At 40.9% G+C, this 25,300-nt stretch overlaps 1 protein-coding gene across 1 annotated transcript in view; it reads left to right on the forward strand.

Annotated features, from left to right (window-relative positions):
* The window catches only part of CCDC178 (coiled-coil domain containing 178), a 436,677-nt gene that overhangs the window by 288,827 nt on the left and 122,550 nt on the right, over nt 1-25,300 (forward strand). The window contains exon 18 of the mRNA XM_044294406.1: nt 12,389-12,538. Within this exon, the coding sequence (XP_044150341.1) occupies nt 12,389-12,538 (150 nt within the window). The remainder of the gene's footprint in view (nt 1-12,388; nt 12,539-25,300) is intronic.

Genomic DNA, 25,300 nt, shown 5'->3' on the forward strand with positions numbered 1-25,300 from the left:
TGGTGCCTGTGGGGAAAAAGATCACTAGAATGACACAGATGTGAACAGAGCCTAATACTCATAATGCTGTCATATGGTTGCCATAGAATGCTAATAGTCAATTCCTAAATAATACCACCATATGCTACTAAATAGTACCGAAACGTTCTAGTTTGTTCCTTGGGTTCTAATATTCAGGGGCTCACTAAAAACTCTTTGAGAAGTCCACCCCAAATTTCATTGATAAGTGGTCTTTTAGAGCATGGCCATCTTCTAGAAAGATGGCCAGTATACATAACATATGGTGGAACTGAAAATCTATCACAAGAAATCTGGCCTAGATAAAGGTGTGCTGTTCTCAAATACAGTCCTGATCAAAAGTTTAAGACCACTTGAAAAATGGCAAAAAATCATATTTAGCATGGCTGGATCTTAACAAGGTTCCAAGTAGAGCTTCAGCATGCAACAAGAAGAAATGGGAGTGAGACAAAACATTTTTTGAGCATTCAATTTAATGAAAACAACGAATAAACTGAAACAGGCTGTTTATCAGCTGATCAAAAGTTTAGGGCCACACCTCAAAAAAAAAAAAACTAAACCCCCCAAAACAGAAATCCAACTTCAAAACATGACCTCAGTAATGAGTAGCTCCGCCGTTATTGTTTATCACTTCCAAAATTAGTTTTGGCATGCTTGATGCAAGCGTTTCCATGAGGTGAGTGGGAACATTTCTCCAAGTGGTGAAGACGGCCTCACAAAGGCCATCTACTGTCTGGAACTGTTGTCTATTTTTGTAAACTTCCCTTGCCATCCATCCCCAAAGGTTCTCAATTGGATTTAGATCAGGGGAACACGCAGGATGGGCCAAAAGAGTGATGTTATTCTTTTGGAAGAAGTCCCTTGTCCTGCGGGCATTGTGTACTGTAGCGTTGTCCCGTTGAAAAACCCAGTCGTTACCACACAGACGAGGGCCCTCAGTCATGAGGAATGCTCTCTGCAACATCTGGACATAGCCAGCGGCCGTTTGACGCCCCTGCACTTCCTGAAGCTCCATTGTTCCACTGAAGCAGCCCAGACGATTATGGCGCCCCCTCCACTGTGGCGCGTAGAAAACATCTCAGGTGGGATCTGCTTGTCATGCCAATAACGTTGGAAACCATCAGGACCATCAAGGTTAAATTTTTTCTCATAAGAGAATAAAACTTTCTTCCACCTTTGAATGTCCCATGTTTGGCGCTGTCTTGCAAAGTCCAAACAACCAGTTCTGTGGCATTCAAGGAGATGAGGTCTTTGAAGACGTTTTTTGTTTTTGAAGCCCTTCAGTCTCAGATGCCGTCTGATGATTATGGGGCTGCAGTCAGCACCAGTAAGGGCCTTAATTTGGGTCGAGGATCATCCAGTGTCTTGACTGACAGCCAATTGGATCCTCCGGCTCAGTGCTGATGACATTTTTTTGGGTCTTCCACTTGACTTTATTGTTCCATTACCCTCACAATCATTTAAGAAATTTCAAATGACTGTCTTACTGCGTCCCACCTCAGCAGCGATGGCGCGCTGTTAGAGACCCTGCTTATGCAGTTCAACAACCCGACCACGTTCAAAAAGGGAGAGTTTTTTGCCTTTGCTGTCACAACGTGTGACTACCTGACAGAAAATGACAATGAATCCACATCTTTGCACAGATTTGGCCTTTTAAAGGCATGTGGTCCTAATCTGTTTCAGTTTATTCGTTGTTTTCATTAAATTTAATGCTCAAAAAATGTTTTGTCTCGCTCTCATTTCTTCTTGTTGCATATTGAAGCTCTACTTGGAACCTTGTTAAGATCCAGCCATGCTAAATATGATTTTTTGCCATTTTTCAAGTGGTCTTAACTTTTGATCAGGACTGTAGCAGTTCTTTTAGACAGTGCGTCCCTGCTTCCCTTCACATGATGCCACTATTGCTGCTGTTGAAGCGGCAAGAACATAAATAGCAGGTAAGCATCATCCAGTATTACTTCTTAGATATGTTTCAAAGTAACATTGATACATGGGTATAACAATTTTGTCTTCATGTATGTTGTGTAACTTGTGATAGGAGGTAGAATTTTAGAATAAGGGTACATAAGGGCATATCTAACAGTAGTGTCACAGGGACGGAACTCCTAGACTGAGGGCAGGTAATCTGAACCAAACTCCCTGAATCATAGTGATTTATGATGCAGCGAGTACCTCCAGTTATGTTCAAAATAATAGCAGTGTGTTTAAAAAAGTGAATAAAGCTTAAAATCCTTCTTTTATTTCCAGACACACAAATGCATTGGGAACACTGCACATTCTGTTCCAAATCAAAACATGAAGCAAAATATATCAAATTTGTGTTGTTCCTCTAAAATATAATGAAAAAAATTAAATATTAGACTGTTCAAAAAATAGCAGTATTTGTAATCTTCTTTTCAAACTCAAACATTCACTGTATAAACTGAAAAATGTTTGAAGATTTTGCCTTCTTTTGAATGACTTAAGTTAATATATAGTTATATAACCACTGTTTCTGAGAACTGCTGTACATCTGTGTTGCATGGAGTCAACCAACTTCTGGCTCCTGTGATCAGGTATTCCAGCCCAGGATGATTTGACTACATTCCACAGTTCTTCTCTATTTCTTGGTTTTGCCTCAGAAACTGCTTTTTTGATGTCACCCCACAAGTTTCAATTGGATTAAGACCCGGGGATTGGGCTGGCCACTCCATAACGTCAATCTTGTTCATCTGGAACCAAGATTTTGCAGGTTTGCTGGTGTGTTTGAGGTCGTTGTCTTGTTGGAACACCCATTTCAAGGGCATTTCCTCTTCAGCATAAGGCAGCTTGACCTCTTCAAGTATTCTAATGTATTCAAAATGATCCGTGATCCCTGGTATGTGATAAATAGGCCCAACACCGTAGTATGAGAAACATCCCCATATCATGATGCTTGCGCCAACATGCTTCACTGTCTTCACAGTGTACTGTGGCTTGAATTCAGTGTTTGGGGGTCGTCTGACCAACTGTTTCCGGCAACTAGACCCAAAAAGAACAATCTTACTTTCATCAGTCCACAAAATGTTGCGTCATTTCTCTTTAGGCCAGTCAGTGTGCTCTTTGGCAAACTGTAACCCCTTCAGCACATGTCTTTTTTTCAACAGTGGGACTTTGTGGGGGCTTCTTGCAGATAGCTTGGCTTCACATAGGCATCTACTTATTGTGACAGTACTCACAGATAACTTTAGACCTTCTTTGATCTTCCTGGAGCTGATTGTTGGCTGAGTCCTTGCCATTTTGGCAATTCTTCTATCCATTCGAATGGTAGTTTTTCGCTTTCTTCTACGTCTTTCAGGTTTTGGTTGCCATTTTAATGCATTTGTGATCATTTTAGCTGAGCAGTCTATCATTTTCTGCACTTCTTTATATGTTTTTCCCTCTCCAATCAATTTTTTAATTAAGGTACGCTGTTCTTCTGAACAATGTCTGGAACGACCCAACTTCCTCAGAATTTCAGAGAGAAATGCAATGTAACCAGCATGTACAACATTTGCTGCCTTCCTTCCTTAAATAAGGGCAATAATTGCCACCTGTTTTTCAAAGAATGAATGACCTCACTAATTGAACTCTACACTGCTATTATTTTCAACATGCCCCTTTCAATAAGTGATTCAAGTACACAGAATCAGCAGCATGCATGTCATAGGTTGGGTCTGTTGGATTTATATTACTCTACTACACCTGCTAGTAAATTATTTGCCATGTTGAAATATAATTTCTACCAAAAACAATGATTGATCAGGTTAGTGATGTCTTACTGCTATTATTTTTAAAACAACTGTATCTGACTGAGGGTTTATTGTACTGTATTCACTGACAGTCGCGTGCATGTGGCCTTAGCAAAATTATAGAAAAATGAAAATGTTATCAGTTGAAAGCATCTTAGGCAGAGTTCTGGTTCTCCTTAAAGAGACCAGCTGGGCATGGAAATGTATTGGCAGTGCTCCACGATACTGTCTTATTGGCAATGCTCCATGGGAAAACAATATGCAAAGAGGTTCCTCCCAAAGACATTGATCCATCTCACTAGCACCACCTGGTGGAAGTGGCTCCCCATGAGTCTAAGTCTGCATTGACAGCCCTTTTATACATGTTACAATTTGGTCCCCAAGCCCTGATCTTTATACAACCCAAGACTGATTATGGAACCCTGGAATGGATTCCCCTCCCTTCATTTCAGACTGGATGGTGGTAATCTCCAGCTCCGGCTATAAAACCAGGGAGCACAGTAGTTTGTTGGAGGTTAGTAGCACTTGTTAATTTGATCAAGGCTGAAGTTTACGGAGGATAAAGTAAACAAGGCAAACTGCAGACACCATCAGTTTCCTCTGGTCAGTGAAGTGTGGTCTGTTCCATTTACACTTCACAACAACATCTGATGGGCTTTGTCAGTGCTGCACAGAGTAATTAAACCTGAAATCAATAGCAGGCATTTGTCATGTTTACAGCCGCTCTTTCTGCTGGGTTAAACTCATCAGTTTAGTGCAGTTTTGTTTTACTGCTGGGACACGCTCCATTATTTCTTCAGGTACAGTTGAGATATTCAGTTACAGTACATGTCCAATAGTTTGAATACGTCAGTAAGATTAAAAGGGGCAAGAAAAATGAACATTTTTATTTAATTTATTCCTTACATTCTCTGGAGTTCAGTTCGCATTTTTCTTCCCTCCTACTCTTCAAAATATTAATGCTCCTACTTAATATATTCCCATCCTGGACTCTAGACTACTTGAAGGTGAGCGGAGGACACAGACTGCTGCCTGTCCTTCAGTCTATATTTTATCCTACAAGCTGCTTGTTTAGTTTGTTCTTAGACTATTGAGCGCTTGAAGAATGGTCTAAATTCTTTAAACCAACTAAGCAGATTATGTACAGGTTACATATCACACTGTGCTGTGCAGTGTATTTACGAGCTCATTTTTAAACAATGGGGCGGATTTACTAAAATGTAGACGCCATTTTAGGATGAACATACCCTTCCTGCTGATCGTGCTGGCACAGAAAATATACGATCAAAAGTGGAAACTGCTATCATGATGTAATAATAATATAGGGGTACGTTTATTAAGACCAGGGTTTTAGATGCCGGTCTTAAAAAGCCCCTGCGGTGGACTGCCGATGTTGTATAGAGGCGCCAGCTTCTACTTAACTTCAGCGTATACACCGCCGATTCTAAATGTAAGACAGCTTCCGTGCTGTTTTACATTTATACCTTTTCTACACCTAAACCAGTCGTCAAAAATTATGAATGAGACGGGCGTGCCGGTCCGTCCCCTTCCCCACCCACACCGCACCATCAATGATCAAAAGAAAAGGAGTGTGGGCTCTGTTCATGACAGCTTACTATCACGGATGTTCCCATGGCAGGTATCAGGAGATCGGAGAGATTATCAACTCGTGGGTTAAATTGACAAGTTCACTGTGGATCTTATTGTGTCTGTGTTTTGGTGAATGCCAGACCCCTTGATTTCAGGTGTTGCTTGTTGGTAATTCATCTTCCCCATAAGTAGCCGCTTCTCACTCTTGGAGGTGCGATTTATAGATTTTCTTCCTGTCTTCTTACTAGCTGGTCGGTTGTACTCTGTGGTGCTTCTGGAGTTGCTAGTTTTCTACTTTAAGCTAAGTCTTGTCTTTTCTTATTCTATTGTGTTTGTTAAAGTCCCTGTTGTTTGTATCTCGGCCAGAGACCGAGATCTCCATCCATCCATCTGGGGAGGAATGGGTTGTCTCTGGTCCTAACCTCATTCCAGGGCCTTTTAGGGATATAAGGGCCTAGGTATACAGCATAAGAATATTCCTACCTTCAAGGTCTATTCATATTGATAGGTAGTTAGGGCCCGGATTAGGGTTGTTTAGGAGGTGACCTGTTTCTTCCTGTGTTTAGTGTGTAGCTGCCTTTCTCAGTGCAACGGTTGTATATACATGTAGTGGAGAAACACGTTCTAAGAATCATATATACATGAATCTGTATATATAGTCCTCCATACATGTATATCTAATACATGAACCAATCGCAGGCAATGTGCAAATATGAACTCGTTTGTTTTTATTCTTATATATTTATTGCTCTTTTAGTCATATCAGTTTTATGTTTTTTCCTATGTATTTATCGTGTTTATTTTTATCTTTGTATATGTTAAATGTGCTGTAGCAAGAGAATAGGATATAAACGTAAAAATAGGTGATACCATATAATACTTCCAGTACCCATCGTAACCTTCCCCTTCCCCCCCCTCTTCCTTCCATATGTGCAGGAATTTATAGATTACTCCTCCTGCATATATAACATCCATGTGGTCAAGCCCCACAGCTCAGCAACCCACGCCATTGAGAAGGATTACCTGCTAGTAATTACAGGTTCAGAATGAGCAGGGGCGGTCTTGTATCAAACGCGATTGCCCTAGACTGACAACTACAGCTCGAGCGCTCCGTGAGTGGAGAGTGCCCGACAACTGTGAACACAGTAAAGCGACACTGCAAGGCGGTGAACCTTGCAGCATTGCAAAGAATACGTCAGTATCAACAGATAGGTAGCGTCCCCATAACAATATTTTGTATCAAACTGTAGGAATATTGAAACAATATAATGAACCTGAAACATAATAACAGCGACGTGTCCTGAGAAAGAGGTTCATTGATAGTGAACCTCATTATGAAGAACACGCCCGCTCATGTAACTCACCTGATCCGGCCCCCAACCTTCCCCTCAGATGAGCTCGCCAAAAGTGTTATTTAAACTATGCAGCATGTAACTAAATCTTATTCTGTTATATTGTCCTGAGGAAGGGGGCGTCGACTGACATTCAATAAAAGAACATTTAATTATACCGAAGACTCATCTATATGCCACCAGCGCCGTACGAGTGGTCTTTCACTTTTTTTTAACCCTATATATCCTGCAAGCAATTCTTCTGGAGCTCGTGGATTCCTTCAGTGGACCTTTAAACTAGGGAATAAAGTAACAACAGATAAGTAGTAGCTAAAAGGGCAAAAGGGGTTTCCTACCTACAGTATATATTCAATATGCCCCAGATTTCCCACAGTTGCTTCCTTCACCAGATCCTTGAATGTAGCTTAATCAGGAATTTCTTCCTTTTTGAGAACTGGTTCTACCACCAGCTCAGGGTACTGCTATGGGGAGTTTGTGTGCCCCAACAGATGCAAATTTAATAATGCGCTGGTGGGAAGATTCCCTGGTGTTTGGAGATGAGGCATCCACCTTCACTAACAACATAGGATTGTGAGTGAGGTATATTGAAAACATTTTTTTAATTTGGATTGGCATTTGGAAGGAATTTGGTGAGTTCGTAAAACATCTTAACTGTAACCCCATTGGTCTTAAATTTACCTATGAAATCCATACAAATACACTACAATTCTTAGACGTGTCTATTCAGAAGACCCAAACAGGTGACTTGTCCACAACAGTCTTTCAGAAACTAACATCAACAAACTCTCTATTGAGATGGGAATCTAGTCACCCTGTTCCCCCTAGGAAAGAGATTCCAAGGGGACCGTACCTTAGATTAAAAAGGAACTGTTCAAATAATACAGAATTTCACAGAAAGGTACATGAATTACAATCACAGTTTAGGGATGGAAGATATCCAGATGCCGTTTTAAGATCGGCATATCAATTGATTTTAAACACTAACAGGACTGATCTTCCGACTCCTAAAACTAGAGAATCGGATATACCACTTACCCGACTAGTTGCAACCATTGATGGAGTAGCAGGGAAGGTTAGGGTGATAGTTTCCAAATATTGGGAGAAATGAAAAATTGATTTTGATATCAAAGAGATTATCAGTGAATAACTACAGATTACTTAGGGGTTGCAGTCTACATGACAGATTAGTACATAGTCACTTTTTAAGTTGCCTCCCACTCAGACTACATGGGTGGTAATGGTTTGATATACGTGTAGTGGCTGCGTGGCTTACAAAATTTTTGGAAACAGGGAAGAAGTTCACTAGTCAGGTGACATGCAAAGAATACAGCATCTTGGACTTTGTCAACTTCAAATCCAGAGGGGTTATCATTAAGATCACATGTAGATGCAGAAAGAAGTATGTCGGGAAGACTATCTGGGAATTACTGAAAAGGATAGAGGAATACCTGGGTGACATTTACAATAAATCAGATACCCCAGTGGCTAAACATGTATTGATTGAACACAATGGTCATCTTGCTTAAAGTTCATGAGGATTGAAATGATCTGACCCTCTCAATGACGTGGTAATCAACAACTTTATTCTACTCCAGCACGAAGCATGCTGGATTTGTAAGCTGAAGATTGTATCTCCCTATGGCCTACATGAGCAATTAAATTCACTTGTTTCATCTGTCTTTGCCTTTATGTTGGCTCCCTGCCTTGCAATATTCTTATCTTCTCCCCGTTATTTTATACCCCCTCCCCCCTCCATTTCTTTTCTTCCCCTTTCATTTAAATATCTCCACCTACAAGCAATTTGCTGCTCCAAGGTCAATATTCTCTTTTTTTAAATTTAATTAAATGTTAATTAACCTTTTCTGACATCCAGCATACATGTATGGCAGATTTGGGGTCTTTAAAGATGGTGCCCACTTGTATGGCAATAAAAAGAACAAATTAATTTTTTCAAAAGTATTTTTTTTCTTCAGTATACAAATGTGGTATTGCCTTAATTGTACTGACCTGGAGCAGGAAGGGCACAAGTGACTTTTAACGCCGTAAAAACGAAACCCATGAAACTGGTGAAATTGCATTTTATTTTCAATTCCACCCCATTTGGATTTTGTTTCCAGCTTCCAGCTGCATCCTATGCAATATTAAATGGTGCTATTAGAAAGTGCAGTTTTTCCACAAAAGTACAGCTATGTGAACGGAAAAATAAAAAAGGTATGGCTTCGGGAAGGTAGGGAGCGAAAAACAAAAATGGAAAATTGTTTCTCAGGAAACGGTTAATGTTATCAAGTAATCCTGGGATAATATTTGTGTCTGTTTGTGTTGATGATCTCCATCTTTAGGGTTGTTTTTCATCTAACTGCCATTTAAGCCCCTTTCAATTTTGAAGTATACTGTAATATATCAGTCTGTGATACTTGGTAGCTGCTGGAGATGCAGTTCGCAGATCCCAGCAACTCTAGCATCACCAACTATCTACCCTTATTGGTCCTGGCCATGATGTTGGACATGGCAACATAACTTCATGATTAAGAGTGGTCGTGACACACTGGCTGGGAGCTCCATTTTCTTGTTCCTACAGTGTGACTAGCGGCAAAGACTGGAGGATCTGACACACTTTTGAGACACCCCGGCCCGCTGATCCAGGACCTGGCAATCTGGGGCATACTAAATATATAGTTAGGAAACCCCTTTTGCTCCTTTATCTGCTAGTTAACTGTTGTTACTTTATTCCCTAGTTTGGAAGCCCCCTGAAGAGTCCAGTTTTATACAGACAGAAACCTGACATGTCGGGCAGTACTAAGGTTTAACTAGGGTGTTGGTTCTTACTAGTGCGAGATTGGCCCTTATTTGTCATAGTCATTGAAAATACCATACTTCAGTGGCCATTAAAGGCCACTGAAGTATGGCCATTATAAAAACATCTCTGCTTTATAGGGTACGGATTATTATGACCATTGCGGGTCCCAGCAGTAGGACCCCAACTCTTCTAATAGCTATTTCCTATCCCATGAATAGGAGATAATGTTTGACAACTGTAACAGCCCTTTAAGAAAGGACTTGTATCAGAAAGGCAGTTGCAGAGAGCCTTCTGCATTGTGTTTCAATTTTCTCGTGTTTATAGTCTATCGTTGGATGTCTATTACTTTTCCCCCTCAGAGGACCTTGTTATTGAACTAATTGGGCACATTGAAGGCAGCTTTTTTTAACTGGTTCATGATACAACTCAATGCTCTATATTTGGGGGAAAAAAAATTCCCCAGCTTTCTATAAAAGAAGAAAGTGTGAGATCTTCTTAAGCATATAAAAATAATTATTTTGGGAATTATGTCATATTTTGGCATATAGTTCATATGGGTTCTTTATTTTGAGCAAGATTAATAAGGTAGAAACAAGACCTAAAAGCTAATGCAGGGAAAATACAAGAGACATTTTTTTCAGGCTAGCATTAATTTTTCAGAAACTTTTGCTCACGTCTTAGTGAGTCTACCGGGCTGAAGTGAAGGTTCTGGTTCAGATTAGAGCATGTCATGTCACATGGTCATCCAATCAGCTGCCAATTTATCATGTATTCTAAGGGAGATGGACAAAGTCAGGACCCCTGATGAATGTTCTTGGCTATCATTTTGATAGAGGGATATTCCCATCTCAAAGTAATTGAATATCTAGGATATGCTACCAATTTATACTATAAATGTGGCGGTGGGGGTCTGACATCTGGGATGACCACCGATTTTGAGAATGAAGGTGCAGCAACACTGCTGATCCTTTACTCCCTTTTCCCTACACAGTGGTGCTCCTAGTCACCTGGCTGTGCATGGAACTGAAGTCAACCCCATTCACTGGAGCCTGCAGGCTCTTCATTCTCTGGATCAGTGAGGATCCTAGTGGTCCCCAACTAGTTGAAAGATGAAGAACTGCAGTTTGGTATCAAATATGCTCTAAACAAATATTTACTCTGTTTAACAGCATGTTTGATACCATCTCAATCTGCAGCAGTGCTGTGGGACAGGGGTGCTATTAAAAAGGGCAGGCTGTGCAATATCTTCTCTTTTCTGCAGTGGCAATAATGTGATCAGATCAACACAGCTGCACAAGCGATTCTGTATAGTGTATATGCACATGCCCTGTTAGGAGAAGATGTGGACACTGCAGTCATGAGATTATATCATATGTACAGTACTTCTATACAAGAGGAAATTTTGCAGGGGACACTGGTTACATACTCCATTGCTATTTGTGGCATGATTGTGTCACGGCTGAGGACGGGGAAAATCCTCAGCCGTGCGATGCCAGAAGATGTTAACCCCTGCTCGGCCAGTACGACAGAATTAGGGAGCAGGTCACCTCCTAATCGCATCCCTAATCTGACCCTAACTCCTAGCTGCATGGGCCGACCTTTAAGGTAGGAGGACCCATGCTCAGGAACCTCGGATCCCTAACTTCCGACCGGTCCCTGGACTAGGAGTCAGGGTAAGACGGCCTGTTCCTTCTGGACACGGAGGAACAGGGGTCTCACTGGCCAAGCTGCAGGGAAAAGGGGAACACTAACAGTCTTACGGATATGGCAGGTGAACTAAACTAGTTCCACCTACCTGCCACAGCCTTGCTGACTGGATCCCTGTGCTGGCAAGCTGATGTCCACAGAACATGAAATGAACTCAGCAAACACATATCCACACACAGGAATCCAGATCCATAAGCTGCACCAAACAACAAAGGAAAATCCCAACTGAACATCACATAGACATCACACATAAACATGACATAAACTTAATGTGACATAAATCTTATGACCACAAGGGTGGCCCCCACTGGCAGGTGAAAAACACATGAGGCTGCTCCAGCTAAGCATGGCTGAAGCAACCCTCAGACATGTGCTAAACACTGAGGCTTTATAGGCCTAGGTAGCCACACCCAACAAACAGATACACCCAGTGACTCACACACACACTGGGAAGGGAGTTAACCATTCCAGCACCAGGGAAGGGAAACACAAACTTAAAGGGGAAGTGTCCAAACCAAGAATTCACTGTGGCTGTTGCCGCAGGCAACGACATGGGTGACAACCCTGTCCTGGGAGTCAGCCCGAAGGCCGGGACACTGCCACCACATGTACACAATACAACCAAACATTGCCACGGGCAACCACAGTGAAGGGAAGATGTCAGTGCACACCAAACATAAAATAGAGTGCACACCAGACATACTAAAGTGCATACATACACGCACACAACTCCAAGGCAACCGCACACATACCTGTTGTCCGTGGCAACCGCACCTGAGGCAAACAGCAAAATGCCTCCAGCTGCGGTTGACACAACAACCCAAACCGCGGGCAACTGTATGCGGCTCCCAAGGAGTCACGGCCATAAACATGGTCGTGACAGATTGATCAACATAGAAGAACATAGAAGATCAATATAGAACATAGAGGAAAGTTTTTTTTTCAGAGATCCAGTGTAGCTGTTTCTACTTCCTCCGTATTTCAAACTAACCAAGAAGGTATAGCAAAATATACATTTCTATACTTTTTGTGTGTAGGTTTTTATAATAGTGCACTGTACTTTTGCTTAACTTGTAGAGTGAGAATTCAATTTAGAATTTTTAAAATATAAGAAAATCCCTAACCAATGTAAATGCTCTGTAGTAAATCCTTTATTTTTATTTTTTGCAATGCAGAAGGCCTTGAAGACAGCACTTGAGGAGAATGTTGCATTGGCCAAGGAGTATCAGACGCTGCAAACAAGCTATTTGGATGAAAAAGACAAGTTAATGGTCAAGTACGAGAGCAGGGTAAACCTGGAGGCGACACTGAGAGATTATTTACAGGTAATTTGAAAGGGAACTGTTTCCTAACACAGCTTTATGTAAATTATGTAAACTGAATGATTGAATGACACTGCTCTGTGATATCCAGTGCCTTTGGGCGCATGCACAGTACATCTGACATTCCCTGCAGCATTGTTGAGTACTGCAGATGTTCCAATGCTCCTCAGATGAGGAGAAGTACTGCAGATGCTCCTCAGAAGAGGAGATGCTCAGTAGCAGTGTTACTCCTCCCCGCTTCAGTAGATGTCTTCACCAAGAGAAGGCCAGACTGATGTACTGCTCATGCACCAATAATCGTGGAAAGCTGGATTACTTATGAACAGCCCAACTGATCTACATAACAAAGGCATTCTTCTAGTCAGCAGGATAAATCCTACTAGGCATTATGCCTGTTTTAATAGAGTTGATCCTAACAGGTGCTCTTTAATGTGTAACTGTGGTTTCAGTTTATTTTTTATGTTGTATAGGGACAGGGATGTTAAACATTTTGTAATATATTTTATTAGGGAAAGGTGTTTCTTTGTACTAGAAAACAGGGGGTAAAGAGTCTTCTTAGCAAAGCTCTAACTGATTGTGCTAAGGAGAGTCTATTTTCAGTCTTCAGTTCTACTGAGCGCTGAAGATGTCTGTGTGTAACATGTAGAGACTTCCAGCCACCTCTTATCACCATCCTAGTCCCTGTCTATGTACATGTGCCTTAACGATCACCCTGCCTATCTGACTGGTTACACACAGGCATCTTCAGCGCTCAGTAGAACGCTGAAGGTGGAAGACAGACTCTCCTTAGCACAATCAGTTAGAGCTTTGCTAAGAAGACTCTTTACACCCTGTTTTCTAGTACAACGAAACATCTTTCCCTAGTAAACTATATTTCAAAATGTTTTAACATCCCTGTCCCTACACTGTATTAAAAAGAAACTGAACTGTACACAAATACCACCAGTCTCTATCCAAATTATGTTGCCATGCCATGCAATTCCTCTAATTCTGTGTTAAAAGGAATGTGTAATCAGAAAATGGCCTACTGTATTGTTTAAATCATGTTTTTAAAGAATTTTTGATGTTGTTATTTTTAATTTTCCATGTCAACATCTATATTTAAACCAAAAAAAATAATGCAGTTTTCGCACTGGCCACTAACCCTAATAATAGGTGCCACTTCTTGGTCTGTATAGATCACTTTACTGCAGTTATATATTATTCTAAACCTGCCTGTAATGATAAAGAGATATCACCTCTGTGTGTAGATAAGACAGTAATCACCGTTTAAAATAGGTTATCTATTCTTCCCTTGTACAATTACCTCTGCATAGGTCACAGAGAAAACCTAGAAAACTCTCCCGTAGAAGTCAATAGGGTCCCCACCTGACCACTGGGTCTATGGCCCATGTGGCTGCCGTAAAGCAATTTTTTTTTAATGCTGTGTAAATGCTGTTAAGAACGGCTCAGGCAAGATGGCTGTCCCCATAATCATGTTCAGGAAATAGAATAGAAAAATCTGCAATCAGAAAATTTAAAAAAAAATTAGATAAAAAGGAAATGTGTCACTATATGGTTTTAACGAGCAGATAACATTTTCCTTAATGGGTGCTAGATAAATATAAATGTTTACTTATTGGACATACTTAACTTGTAATGGTAGAAGGTGATGAGGAAGGCAGCTCAAAATAAAACATTGACAGTAAGGATTCTGCAGGAAAAATCTACAGCAAATTACATCACATTGCTGGTGAATCTACAGGGAGTGCAGAGTTATTAGGCAAGTTGTATTTTTGAGGATTAATTTTATTATTGAACAACAACCATGTTCTCAATGAACCCAAAAACCTCATTAATATCAAAGCTGAATATTTTGGAAGTAGTTTTTAGTTTGTTTTTAGTTTTAGCTATTTTAGGGGGATATCTGTGTGTGCAGGTGACTATTACTGTGCATAATTATTAGGCAACTTAACAAAAAACAAATATATACCCATTTCAATTATTTATTTTTACCAGTGAAACCAATATAACATCTCAACATTCACAAATATACATTTCTGACATTCAAAAACAAAACAAAAACAAATCAGTGACCAATATAGCCACCTTTCTTTGCAAGGACACTCAAAAGCCTGCCATCCATGGATTCTGTCAGTGTTTTGATCTGTTCACCATCAACATTGCGTGCAGCAGCAACCACAGCCTCCCAGACACTGTTCAGAGAGGTGTACTGTTTTCCCTCCTTGTAAATCTCACATTTAATGATGGACCACAGGTTCTCAATGGGGTTCAGATCAGGTGAACAAGGAGGCCATGTCATTAGATTTTCTTCTTTTATACCCTTTCTTGCCAGCCACGCTGTGGAGTACTTGGACGCGTGTGATGGAGCATTGTCCTGCATGAAAATCATGTTTTTCTTGAAGGATGCAGACTTCTTCCTGTACCACTGCTTTAAGAAGGTGTCTTCCAGAAACTGGCAGTAGGACTGGGAGTTGAGCTTGACTCCATCCTCAACCCGAAAAGGCCCCACAAGCTCATCTTTGATGATACCAGCCCAAACCAGTACTCCACCTCCACCTTGCTGGCATCTGAGTCGGACTGGAGCTCTCTGCCCTTTACCAATCCAGCCACGGGCCCATCCATCTGGCCCATCAAGACTCACTCTCATTTCATCAGTCCATAAAACCTTAGAAAAATCAGTCTTGAGATATTTCTTGGCCCAGTCTTGACGTTTCAGCTTGTGTGTCTTGTTCAGTGGTGGTCGTCTTTCAGCCTTTCTTACCTTGGCCATGTCTCTGAGTATTGCACACCTTGTGCTTTTGGGCACTCCAGTGATGTTGCAGCTCTGAAATATGGCCAAACTGGTGGCAAGTGGCATCTTGGCAGCTGCACGCTTGACTTTTCTCAGTCCATGGGCAGTTATTTTGCGCCTTGGTTTTTCCACACGCTTCTTGCGACCCTGTTGACTATTTTGAATGAAACGCTTGATTGTTCGATGATCACGCTTCAGAAGCTTTGCAATTTTAAGAGTGCTGCATCCCTCTGCAAGATATCTAACTATTTTTGACTTTTCTGAGCCTGTCAAGTCCTTCTTTTGACCCATTTTGCCAAAGGAAAGGAAGTTGCCTAATAATTATGCACACCTGATATAGGGTGTTGATGTCATTAGACCACACCCCTTCTCATTACAGAGATGCACATCACCTAATATGCTTAATTGGTAGTAGTCTTTCGAGCCTATACAGCTTGGAGTAAGACAACATGCATAAAGAGGATGATGTGGTCAAAATACTCATTTGCCTAATAATTCTGCACTCCCTGTACAGTATTTATCCTCTTATTTGAGTCTCTTTTCTCAGGCTTTTGGTTTTGATCAAGTGAAATTTTGGAAATGTGCCGGATTAATGGGGTTTCGTTGTATTTTATATTTTTTTAGGAAGCATTTTTTTATATTTTTGGTTTTCCATAGGGTTATGTTCATGCAATTGTTTTTCCATGATGACTCAAAAAAAAATTGTATTATAAAGTAAGGAACTATTTTATTAGTATATACTGACTAGCCTTACGCTTAGATAATTTGGATTAAGGTTAATCCCAGATGCCTTTGAAAATTCTGCAACCATATCTCCTGGGGTATTATTCATGCATGGAGAAAATAACAGCTGGTTATATATCAGTTACATGTTTTAACCACAAAAATGTTTTGCCATTATGTATAATGAAATAATGATAAAAAGCCACTTGAAGTTGACAAGTGTAAAGACTTGAAACATAGAGCAACAAACCACTGAATGCTGGACAATTTACTTCACTGGGGACATTATGACTAAAAAGATTTATTGCACTGTTACAAGGATTGGGTTTCTTTTTGTATCCTTATTCTTTTGTTTGTTCATTCTGCAGTGCAATTACGGTTAGATGTAAATTTTTGTTTTACTACTTTTAAAAAATAAAAAAAAACTTTATTTTTTAATTCCTTTATGTCACCATATTCTGGGAACCAGAAATTTACTTATTTTTCTGATGATGGAGATGTGGGGGCTCTTGTTTTTGTCGGGCAAGCTATGATTTGTATTGATACCATTTTGGGGCATATATCTTTTAGATCACTTTTTTATTTTTTTGGGAGACAAAAAACAGTAACTCTGGAATTGTATATTTTTATTTAGCATCCACCATGCTGGATAAATAACATGATATTACAGTAGGCCGCAATTTGAGAGATGTGGTGATACCAATTTTGGTTTAATTTTTAAAAAAGGATAATTGGGGAAAATTAGTTTTTGACCTTTTAATATGTGTTTAAAAAAAAAAGTGTCTTAAACTTTTTAAAAACTTATGGCACTGCTTTGTATGTTATGTTCCCTCAATGCATTCCCCTGCGACATGTGATGTACATGAATGTCGCATGTTGGAAAGGCATTAAGGCATCTCTTGATGACAGACATGAAAAGAAAGGTCCCCAGTTAGTCCTAGTAATTGAACTAAAGATGACTATATACTAGCAATTTTTTCATCAATACTGACCGATTTTGACCATTTATTGCCTCCTGTCATCCTTTCTTTTTTACATGAAAGACAGGGTTAAAGGGTTTTCTGATTATTGTACAGTATAAACATGCCCAGCGATTGAATGACAAATCATACAGCACTTGTTTGCCACTGATCACATAAAATTATTGTTTGTCACTAGCACATCCTCTGTTCAGGGAATACAGTGTTAACTTATTAGAAGGGCAGAAACAAACAATTACACAGATGATCATTTGTACAAATCCCTCATGATAACTGCAATCGTATCTGACGTGTTGGACATTTTGGTGATTGTCAGATGTGGTAGTTGGTAACAAAACTGAAACTGGAATTTCTAGTATATGGCCAGCCCAGGCTAGTTTCCACCAGCGCTTTGAGCTCTGACAGGCTGTTTCGGAAGCTGCCTGAATGCCCGCTGGCCCCATTAACTATAATATAGCAGAGATCCGGCTGTAACCTGGCAAATATGCATAGAATCGGCCAAACTAAAACCGATGTGCGCAGAGGTATTTGTCTAGATAATTTTCGGCATATTTGCCCAGTTTACAGCCGGATCTCCGCCTGTCTACATTATAGTTAAGATCTAGAGAACTCCGGCAGGATGTTCCATGCCAGAGCAGCCTGCTGTAGCTCTCAAACATTAGTTTGAAACTAGCCTTAAAGTATTGTGATGTACTCATGACTTGTTAGATATCTACCCATTCTACTGATTTCCTAAATATTTGTACAGTGCATTCGGAAAGTCTTCAGAAACTTTCACTTTTTGCACATTTTGTTCTGTTGCTTGTGCTAAAATAAAAAAAATTACGTTTCCTCCCATCAATCTGCACTCAATACCTCCATAATGGCAAAATGAAAACTTAATTTTACTCATTTTTGCAAATTTATTAAAAAGGAATAAAACAAAAAATGTTGCATGGGCATAAGTATTCAGACCCTTTGCTATGACACTTCAAATTCAGGTATGGGGAGTGCACCCATTTGTCTTGATCATCTCTAGAAGTTTCTACACCTTGATTGGAGTCCACCTGTGGTAAATTTAGTTAATGGGACATCATTTGGAAACACAGACCCTATATGAGGTCTAACAACAGAAAAAGACATGAGGAGGAAAGAACTGCCTGTAGTGCTTAGAGGTGGGATTTTGTGAAGGCACAGATCTAGAGACGGGTACAAAACATTTTTGCTGTACTGAAAGTTCCCAAGAACACAGTGGCCCTCATATTCCTTAAAATGTAAGAAGTTTGAAACAACCAGGACTCTTCCTTGATCTGGCCACCTCATCAAGCTAAGTCATTAGGGAGAAGGACCTTGGTAAGAGAGGTGACCAAGAACTTAATGGTCACTCTGGCTGAGCTCCAAAGATTCTGTGTGCAGATGTGAGAAACGTGCAGAAGCTCAACCATCACTGCAGCACTCCACCAATATGGGCTTTATGGCAATGTGGCAACACCTCAGTAAAAGACACATGAAAGCTCACCTGTAATATAGTACCTAAAGGACTCTCAGACTGTGAGAAACAAGATTCTCTAGTCTGATGAAACCAAGATTAAACTTTTTGTCCTCAACTCTAAATGTCATGTCTGGAGGAAACCCAGCACTACTCATCACCTCCCCAATACCATCACTACAGTAAAGCATGGTGGTGGCAGCATCATGCTGTGAGGATGTTTTTTAGTGGCTGGGACAGAGAGAATGTCCAGGTTTAATGGAGCAAAGTACAAAGATATTTTTAACCTAAAATGGGTTGAAGGTTCACCTTCCAACAAGACAATGGCCATAAATACACAGCCAAGACAACATAGGAGTAGTTTGGGGGCAACTCTGTGAATGTCCTTGAGTGAGCCCCTGAGAGCACCCAATAAAACATCTCTGGAGAGACCTGAAAATGGCTGCCCACCATCGGTTCCCATCCACCCTGAAAGAGCTTGAGAGGATCTGCAGAGAAAAATGGCAGAAAATCCTGAAATTCAGGAGTGCAGACCTTGTAACATCAAGACTGGATGCTGTAATTGCTGCCTAAGATGCTTCAACTAACTACTGGGTAAAGGTTCTGAATGTTTGTCAATACAATATTTTAGTCTCTCATTTTCAATAAAGTTTTCGAACATTGTGTTTTTTTCACATCATTGCAGGGTATTGAGTTCATAATGATGAGGAAAACTAGATTTTTTTTAGCACAAGCATGCTAACAAACTGCAAAAAATGAAAGGATCTGAAGACTTTCCAAATGCATTGTATATTGTTTAATGTATGACGTCACTGTAGCACATAGAACAAACATCATATTTTAGGGTACATTCACACTTGCGTTTGAGGATTCCGGCAGGCAGTTCTGCATGCCGAATCTGGAAATCCGTATACAAACGGATAGCAAGTTTCCGGATCTGGGTGAGGATCCGTCTGACAAATGCATTTAAATAACGTATACGTCTCTTCAGTATCATCCGGAAAAACTGATCCGGTATTTTTTTAGTTCACAGATTTAAAGGTCTGTGCATGCACAAAGCGGGAAACCGGATGCGGTTTTCTGGAACACTTGGTACCGGATCCGGCATTAATACATTTCAATGGAAATTAATGCTGGATCCGGTATTCCGGCAAGTGTTCTGGAATTTTGGCCGGAGAAAATACCACAGCATGGGACTGAACTGAAGACATCCTGATGCATACTGATAGGAACACTTTCCATTCGGAATGCATTAGGATTAAACTGAAGCGTATTTTTTTCCGGTATTGAGATCCTGTGATGGACCTTAATACCAGAAAACTTTAACGCTAGTGTGAAAGTACCCTTAGTTGTACAGTACATGTATGTGCCCCCTGCAGCTTCTATTCATGAGTGAAAATAATTTTGTGTACAGAAACACCACCCAATATACAAAAACCCCCAGGGGCAAAAAAAAGTACATCTGTGACCCGCAATTTTTTTTTCCTATAGACCTTCAGCTAACACTTGCAAATAGTGTTTTTACCACACAAAAAAGACCACAAAGAAACGCAAAAGTGCAAAAAATAAAATAAAAAACTATGTGTGAGCATCCTTAAAAGGGTTTCCTAATGTGCTACATTTTATAAGTGCTGTGCACCATTGCTTACTTACAATAGGGTGTTAAAATGCCATTATTAATAAATATAGATATGTGCCTTTTCAGCATGTGTTTTGCCTGCATATGACAAAATAAATCTAGTTATGTCAAATGCATGGGAACCCTTAAAGGGATTCTGTCACCTCCCCTAACCCAAAATCCGATTTTAAAGCAGCCATGCAGCACAGCTTACCTTGATTAGGCTGTGCTCTTCTATCTTGTAATCCGTCCAGTAGTTTCTGTAAAAAACGACTTTTATGGTTATGCAAATGAGTCCTGAATGTGCCCAGAGGGGCGTTTTGTTCCCCTTAGAGAGCCCAGTACCGCCCCTCTTACAGTGCCCAGCCCGCCTTCCTTGCACTGTCTAACCGCCCCCAGCCTGCCACAGCCTCTCCTCCCTCTCCTCCCCCTCCCTCACGCCGAACGAACTCTCGCACAGGCGCAGTACCCACTGAGGGCTGCGCCTGTGCGATCAGCAGGAGACTGAGGGCAGGAGCTTCATCCTCGTCACTGGGCATGCGCCGAGCCCAGTGACGTCCGATGCTCGCTCTTCCCTCAGTCAGCAGGACGTCACTGGGCTCGGCACATGCCCAGTGACGAGGATGAAGCTCCTGCCCTCAGTCTCCTGCTGATCGCACAGGCGCAGCCCTCAGTGGGTACTGCGCCTGTGCGAGAGTTCGTTCTGCCGTGAGGGAGGGGGAGGAGAGGGAGGAGAGGCTGTGGCAGGCTGGGGGCGGTTAGACAGTGCAAGGAAGGCGGGCTGGGCACTGTAAGAGGGGCGGTACTGGGCTCTCTAAGGGGAACAAAACGCCCCTCTGGGCACATTCAGGACTCATTTGCATAACCATAAAAGTCGTTTTTTACAGAAACTACTGGACGGATTACAAGATAGAAGAGCACAGCCTAATCAAGGTAAGCTGTGCTGCATGGCTGCTTTAAAATCGGATTTTGGGTTAGGGGAGGTGACAGAATCCCTTTAAGCTGGCCATACACATTCAGTACCTGGCAGCCAAATGATTGTTCAGCAGACACCTATGGTTGCTGCTTATCCCCTGGGAGAACTAAAGTTTAGCCAAAAATTCAGTTTGCCTCTTGCTTCTCCTTCCGACATCTGTTGGGGATAGACAGGAGCCTTTAGTACTGTGAATTCAATGGCACAAGGAGCCATCCTGTAGCATTTTAATTTATATGGGGCAAACAGGAATGGGTTAATGTTTGTTTAATAATTTTTTTTTTCTTTTAAAATAAACCCTTTTAAAATGTGACAAAAGTATAAAATACGAGCCGGGAAGAAGTTTTTATCAAGTATGCTAGAGCGGCCTTTTCATTCTAATACGAAACTATAGTAAGGATCATTGCACTAATGCAGGAGGATTTGTGATAATGTTGCAGAAATTTTTACTGTCAAAACGGAACTGCAGTGTAATGACTTTTGTTATCATGGCTTCTAATAACTATTCAGCATAAATTGACCCCACATATGTTAAATTGAAATAATATGTCAGGCCCATAATATGATAAAGGAGGCGTCGAGAATGCTGTAGGAATTCTGTATTATTTTGGCTGGAATCATTTGATTCAGAGATGCATTTTCTTTTTATAAGTTGCTAATCATGTGAACAAAACTTTTCTACTAACAGGATAGAAAATCTAATAATCAAATCCCGTCCCTAACAAAGACAATGAGAACTGTCCTGCCAGAATATCTGTTAGAGCATACCATAGATTTACATATCTCTGAGGCACAAATGCATTGGAAAACACAGGTCTGACAGGACACACAAAGTGATGAATTGTAGACTGCGGTGATCTTTTTGAGGGAGCGTTGGCTATCATTTTTTGGGAGTCTGTCTGTTGTGAGGGCACTGTGGGCTAAATAATGCAACATGTTTTAAATCACACAGTCCTGCTTCTAATGAACTAGCAGATGATGTTGATCAGAGGGTGGGGTATACTGTCTACAGTATCTCATCATAAGCTGAGAACGGATAGCCTGTCTGCAGAACTTTCCCTCTGAAATGTCCCCCTGGTACAGCAGCAGCAGCAGAGGGTTTAGGACATTTTAAATGATTTAACAAATTAAAAGACTGATTAGTGCTACTCATAATCTGGTAGGTAGTATGCTACTTGCTAAAAGATATATAGGGCCATTTTTTATGACCCCCCCCCCCCCTCCATGCCAGAAAATGGCTAAAAAGTCACACGCCCTTATTTTGACTTTTTGAATGTCCATGTGCCTAAATTTAGAGGAGGGGTAGGGGGGGAAGGGTGACAAAGGGAGGGCCATCAACCCCAGGAAATGACACTGAATTCATGGCATACTGAAAATGAAGATTAAAATCTATTCAACATAGTTGGAGATTCTTTACTGTAAGAGCAGTGAGACTAAGGAACTCTCTGCCAGAGGAGGCTGCGATGGTGAACTCACTAAAAGGGATCAAGAGGGGCCTGTATGTATTTCTGGAGTGTAATAATACTACAAGTATTGCGGGTCTGTGTAGGGTGGGTTCGGTGATGACAGATTTAATGGGATTCAGCAGTTTAAAAGTTCAACTCAGTTAATTCTGCATCCAACAGGGCATCCAAGTTATGTCATCACTTGTATGTTTCCACGTCCAAATAAAACATGAACTTCAAAACCAAGTCCTTGTGTGTCTGGACTCTAACTAAACAGAATCGTCACCTTACCTGGGTACTTAGTAAACGCACAATCAGGCTCTTCTCAGCCAGCAGGTCATGCAGCTTCCAGGTACTTACTCTGAATGAGGATTTCATCCCAGTATTTATCGCCACAGTAATGAGCCCAGCAGATACACCTGGGTTCGTCTTAGGCTAGAGAAATACCTTGTACTGAGTGTGGAATGGAATTGCATGTCCCACTACCAACCTACTGTACATGCCATTCCAAAAAAATCCAGCCCATTAAATAACTTAAACAAAATGCCTTAGCAAACTATGCTTTGCTGAAACAAGACTGCTTTCTGGATTCTTTTTACCTGACCCATCTGAGCATTCTGTGCGAGCTATACACCCCCCTCCAGTATTTTATCATACATAGTGTCACACTGGTCATATTTATTACATTTCTGGAGAGATGTTGTTGATCCAGGGAGTTATTTTGATTGCCTGATTGAAGTCAGGAAGGAATCTTTTTGCTTTAAAATGAGGACCTTTACCTGGGAAGCAGGGGGTCTTAAAAAAGAATATTTGGGTATACAGATTCCAAGACTTAGGCAGAGCCTACATGGCGATCTTTGTCTAAGCACCCATCGCACGACCAAACATCTGCCTGTAGCATTGCACTGAATGGGTTTACAGCACAGTGTGCCAGTTACCACAACCCCAGATTCGCAAGAAAATTCAACACTGCTGGATTTTTTTGCAATTCTGGGTTTGCACCAACTTACATGTTCAAAGAATGTACTGCTACACAGCGATGTTTGGATGTGCGATGGGTGTCAAGGCCAAGATCTCACTCCTTCTCCTATATTGACCAGTTGTAGAAGAATCATTGGGGTGTCTTCACAAAGAAGTGTTTACAAAGCTGTAAACTATACTGACTCTGAATGAGTATTATGAAGCATAATTACTGTGTGCTGAAGCATAAACAATAAGAACTACTGTATAATATGTGCAACATAGGATCCTAATTAGTCTATCACGCAGAAGAATGTAGAGATGATATTAATCTCTTAAAGAGATACAGTTCCTCCTCTACACTCCAATCTCTAATGTATTGGCAATCACTAGGTAGCGACAGATCTTTTTTCATAACCATGCTGCCTAATCTCTTATAATATAAAAATAAGTTTCTGTCTGTCTGTCTGTCTGGACATCTGTCTGTTCTTTATGTGCAACCAAACGACTGGACCGATCTTTACCAAATTTGGCACACAGGTACATCAGGTGTCCAGGAAGGTTTTAGACCTGGTCTTGGCTCTCCAGCACGTACCATTCCTAAGATATTTCCAAAAAATGACCTGCATTAGCCAATAGAAGCCTGCAAGTCTTTCACTTATATCCCAACTGCCATACACATGGTCACATGTCTCTTATCAGCCAATATAAGCTCATAGGTTCTTCGAAGCTCACAGGTCTCTCTACACAGACTCAGTTTTACACCAGGTTTCCATAACAACCCTGCCATTTTTCTTCACTTCTGCAGGTCAGCTTTAAAGGGGCAGGGCTCTGTGGATGATACTGTTAAGGGAGCAGAGTACTGTGGAGGTCACAGTTCAGGGGGCAGGTAGGGTGACCATTCAGGCCATCCTTAAAAGACAAACTTAAAACCACGCCCCCAGTTAAAAATCAACTTTTAGGTCCCGCTAAGCCACGCCCAAGATCTGGGTAGGCCAAGCCCCCTCCCACTTCTCAGCCGACAGGGATTAAAAAAATGAAGTTAAAGGGAACCTGTCATCAATTTTATGCTGACCATACTGAGGGCAGTATAAAGTAGTGACAGAAATGCTGATTTCAGCGGTGTGTCACACATCAGCTAATAGTAAGTGGTTGCCGAGAACCAGCATCATAATCATTGCAGCCCAGTCCTTGAAAAGAGTCAAATCTACCTGAGAAGAGTCATGGTTATTCATAAATTTCTGCTCTCCCTGCCCACCTGCTGATGATTGACAGGCTTCTACCTAGTTTTCTCCATTTCTGTCTAGGAGAGAACTGACAATCATCAGCAGATGGGTGAGAGTGTAGGAGATTATGAATAACCATGACTCTTCTCAGGTAGATTTGACTCTTTTTAAGGCCTAGGCTGCAATGATTATGATGCTGGTTCTCGGCAACCACTTACTTTTATCTGATGTGTGACACACCACTAAAATCAGCATTTCTGTCACTACTTTATACTGCCCTCAGTATGGTCAGCATAAAGTTGATGACAGGTTCCCTTTAACCCCTTATGGACTGGGCTTATTTTCACCTTAAGGACCAGGCCATTTTTTTTTGCAAATCTGACCAGTGTCACTTTATGTGTGAATAACTTTAAAACGCTTTTACTTATTCAGGCCATCCTGAAATTGTTTTTTCGTCACATATTGTACTTCATGACACTGTTAAAATTGAATCCAAAAAATTCATTTTTATTTATAAAAAAATACTAAGTTTACCAAAAAGTTGAAAAAATTACTTCTATAATACATAGTAATACCTC

This window comes from Bufo gargarizans, chromosome 5, assembly GCF_014858855.1.
Source record: "Bufo gargarizans isolate SCDJY-AF-19 chromosome 5, ASM1485885v1, whole genome shotgun sequence".
In the NCBI taxonomy this organism is placed as follows: Eukaryota; Metazoa; Chordata; class Amphibia; order Anura; family Bufonidae; genus Bufo; species Bufo gargarizans.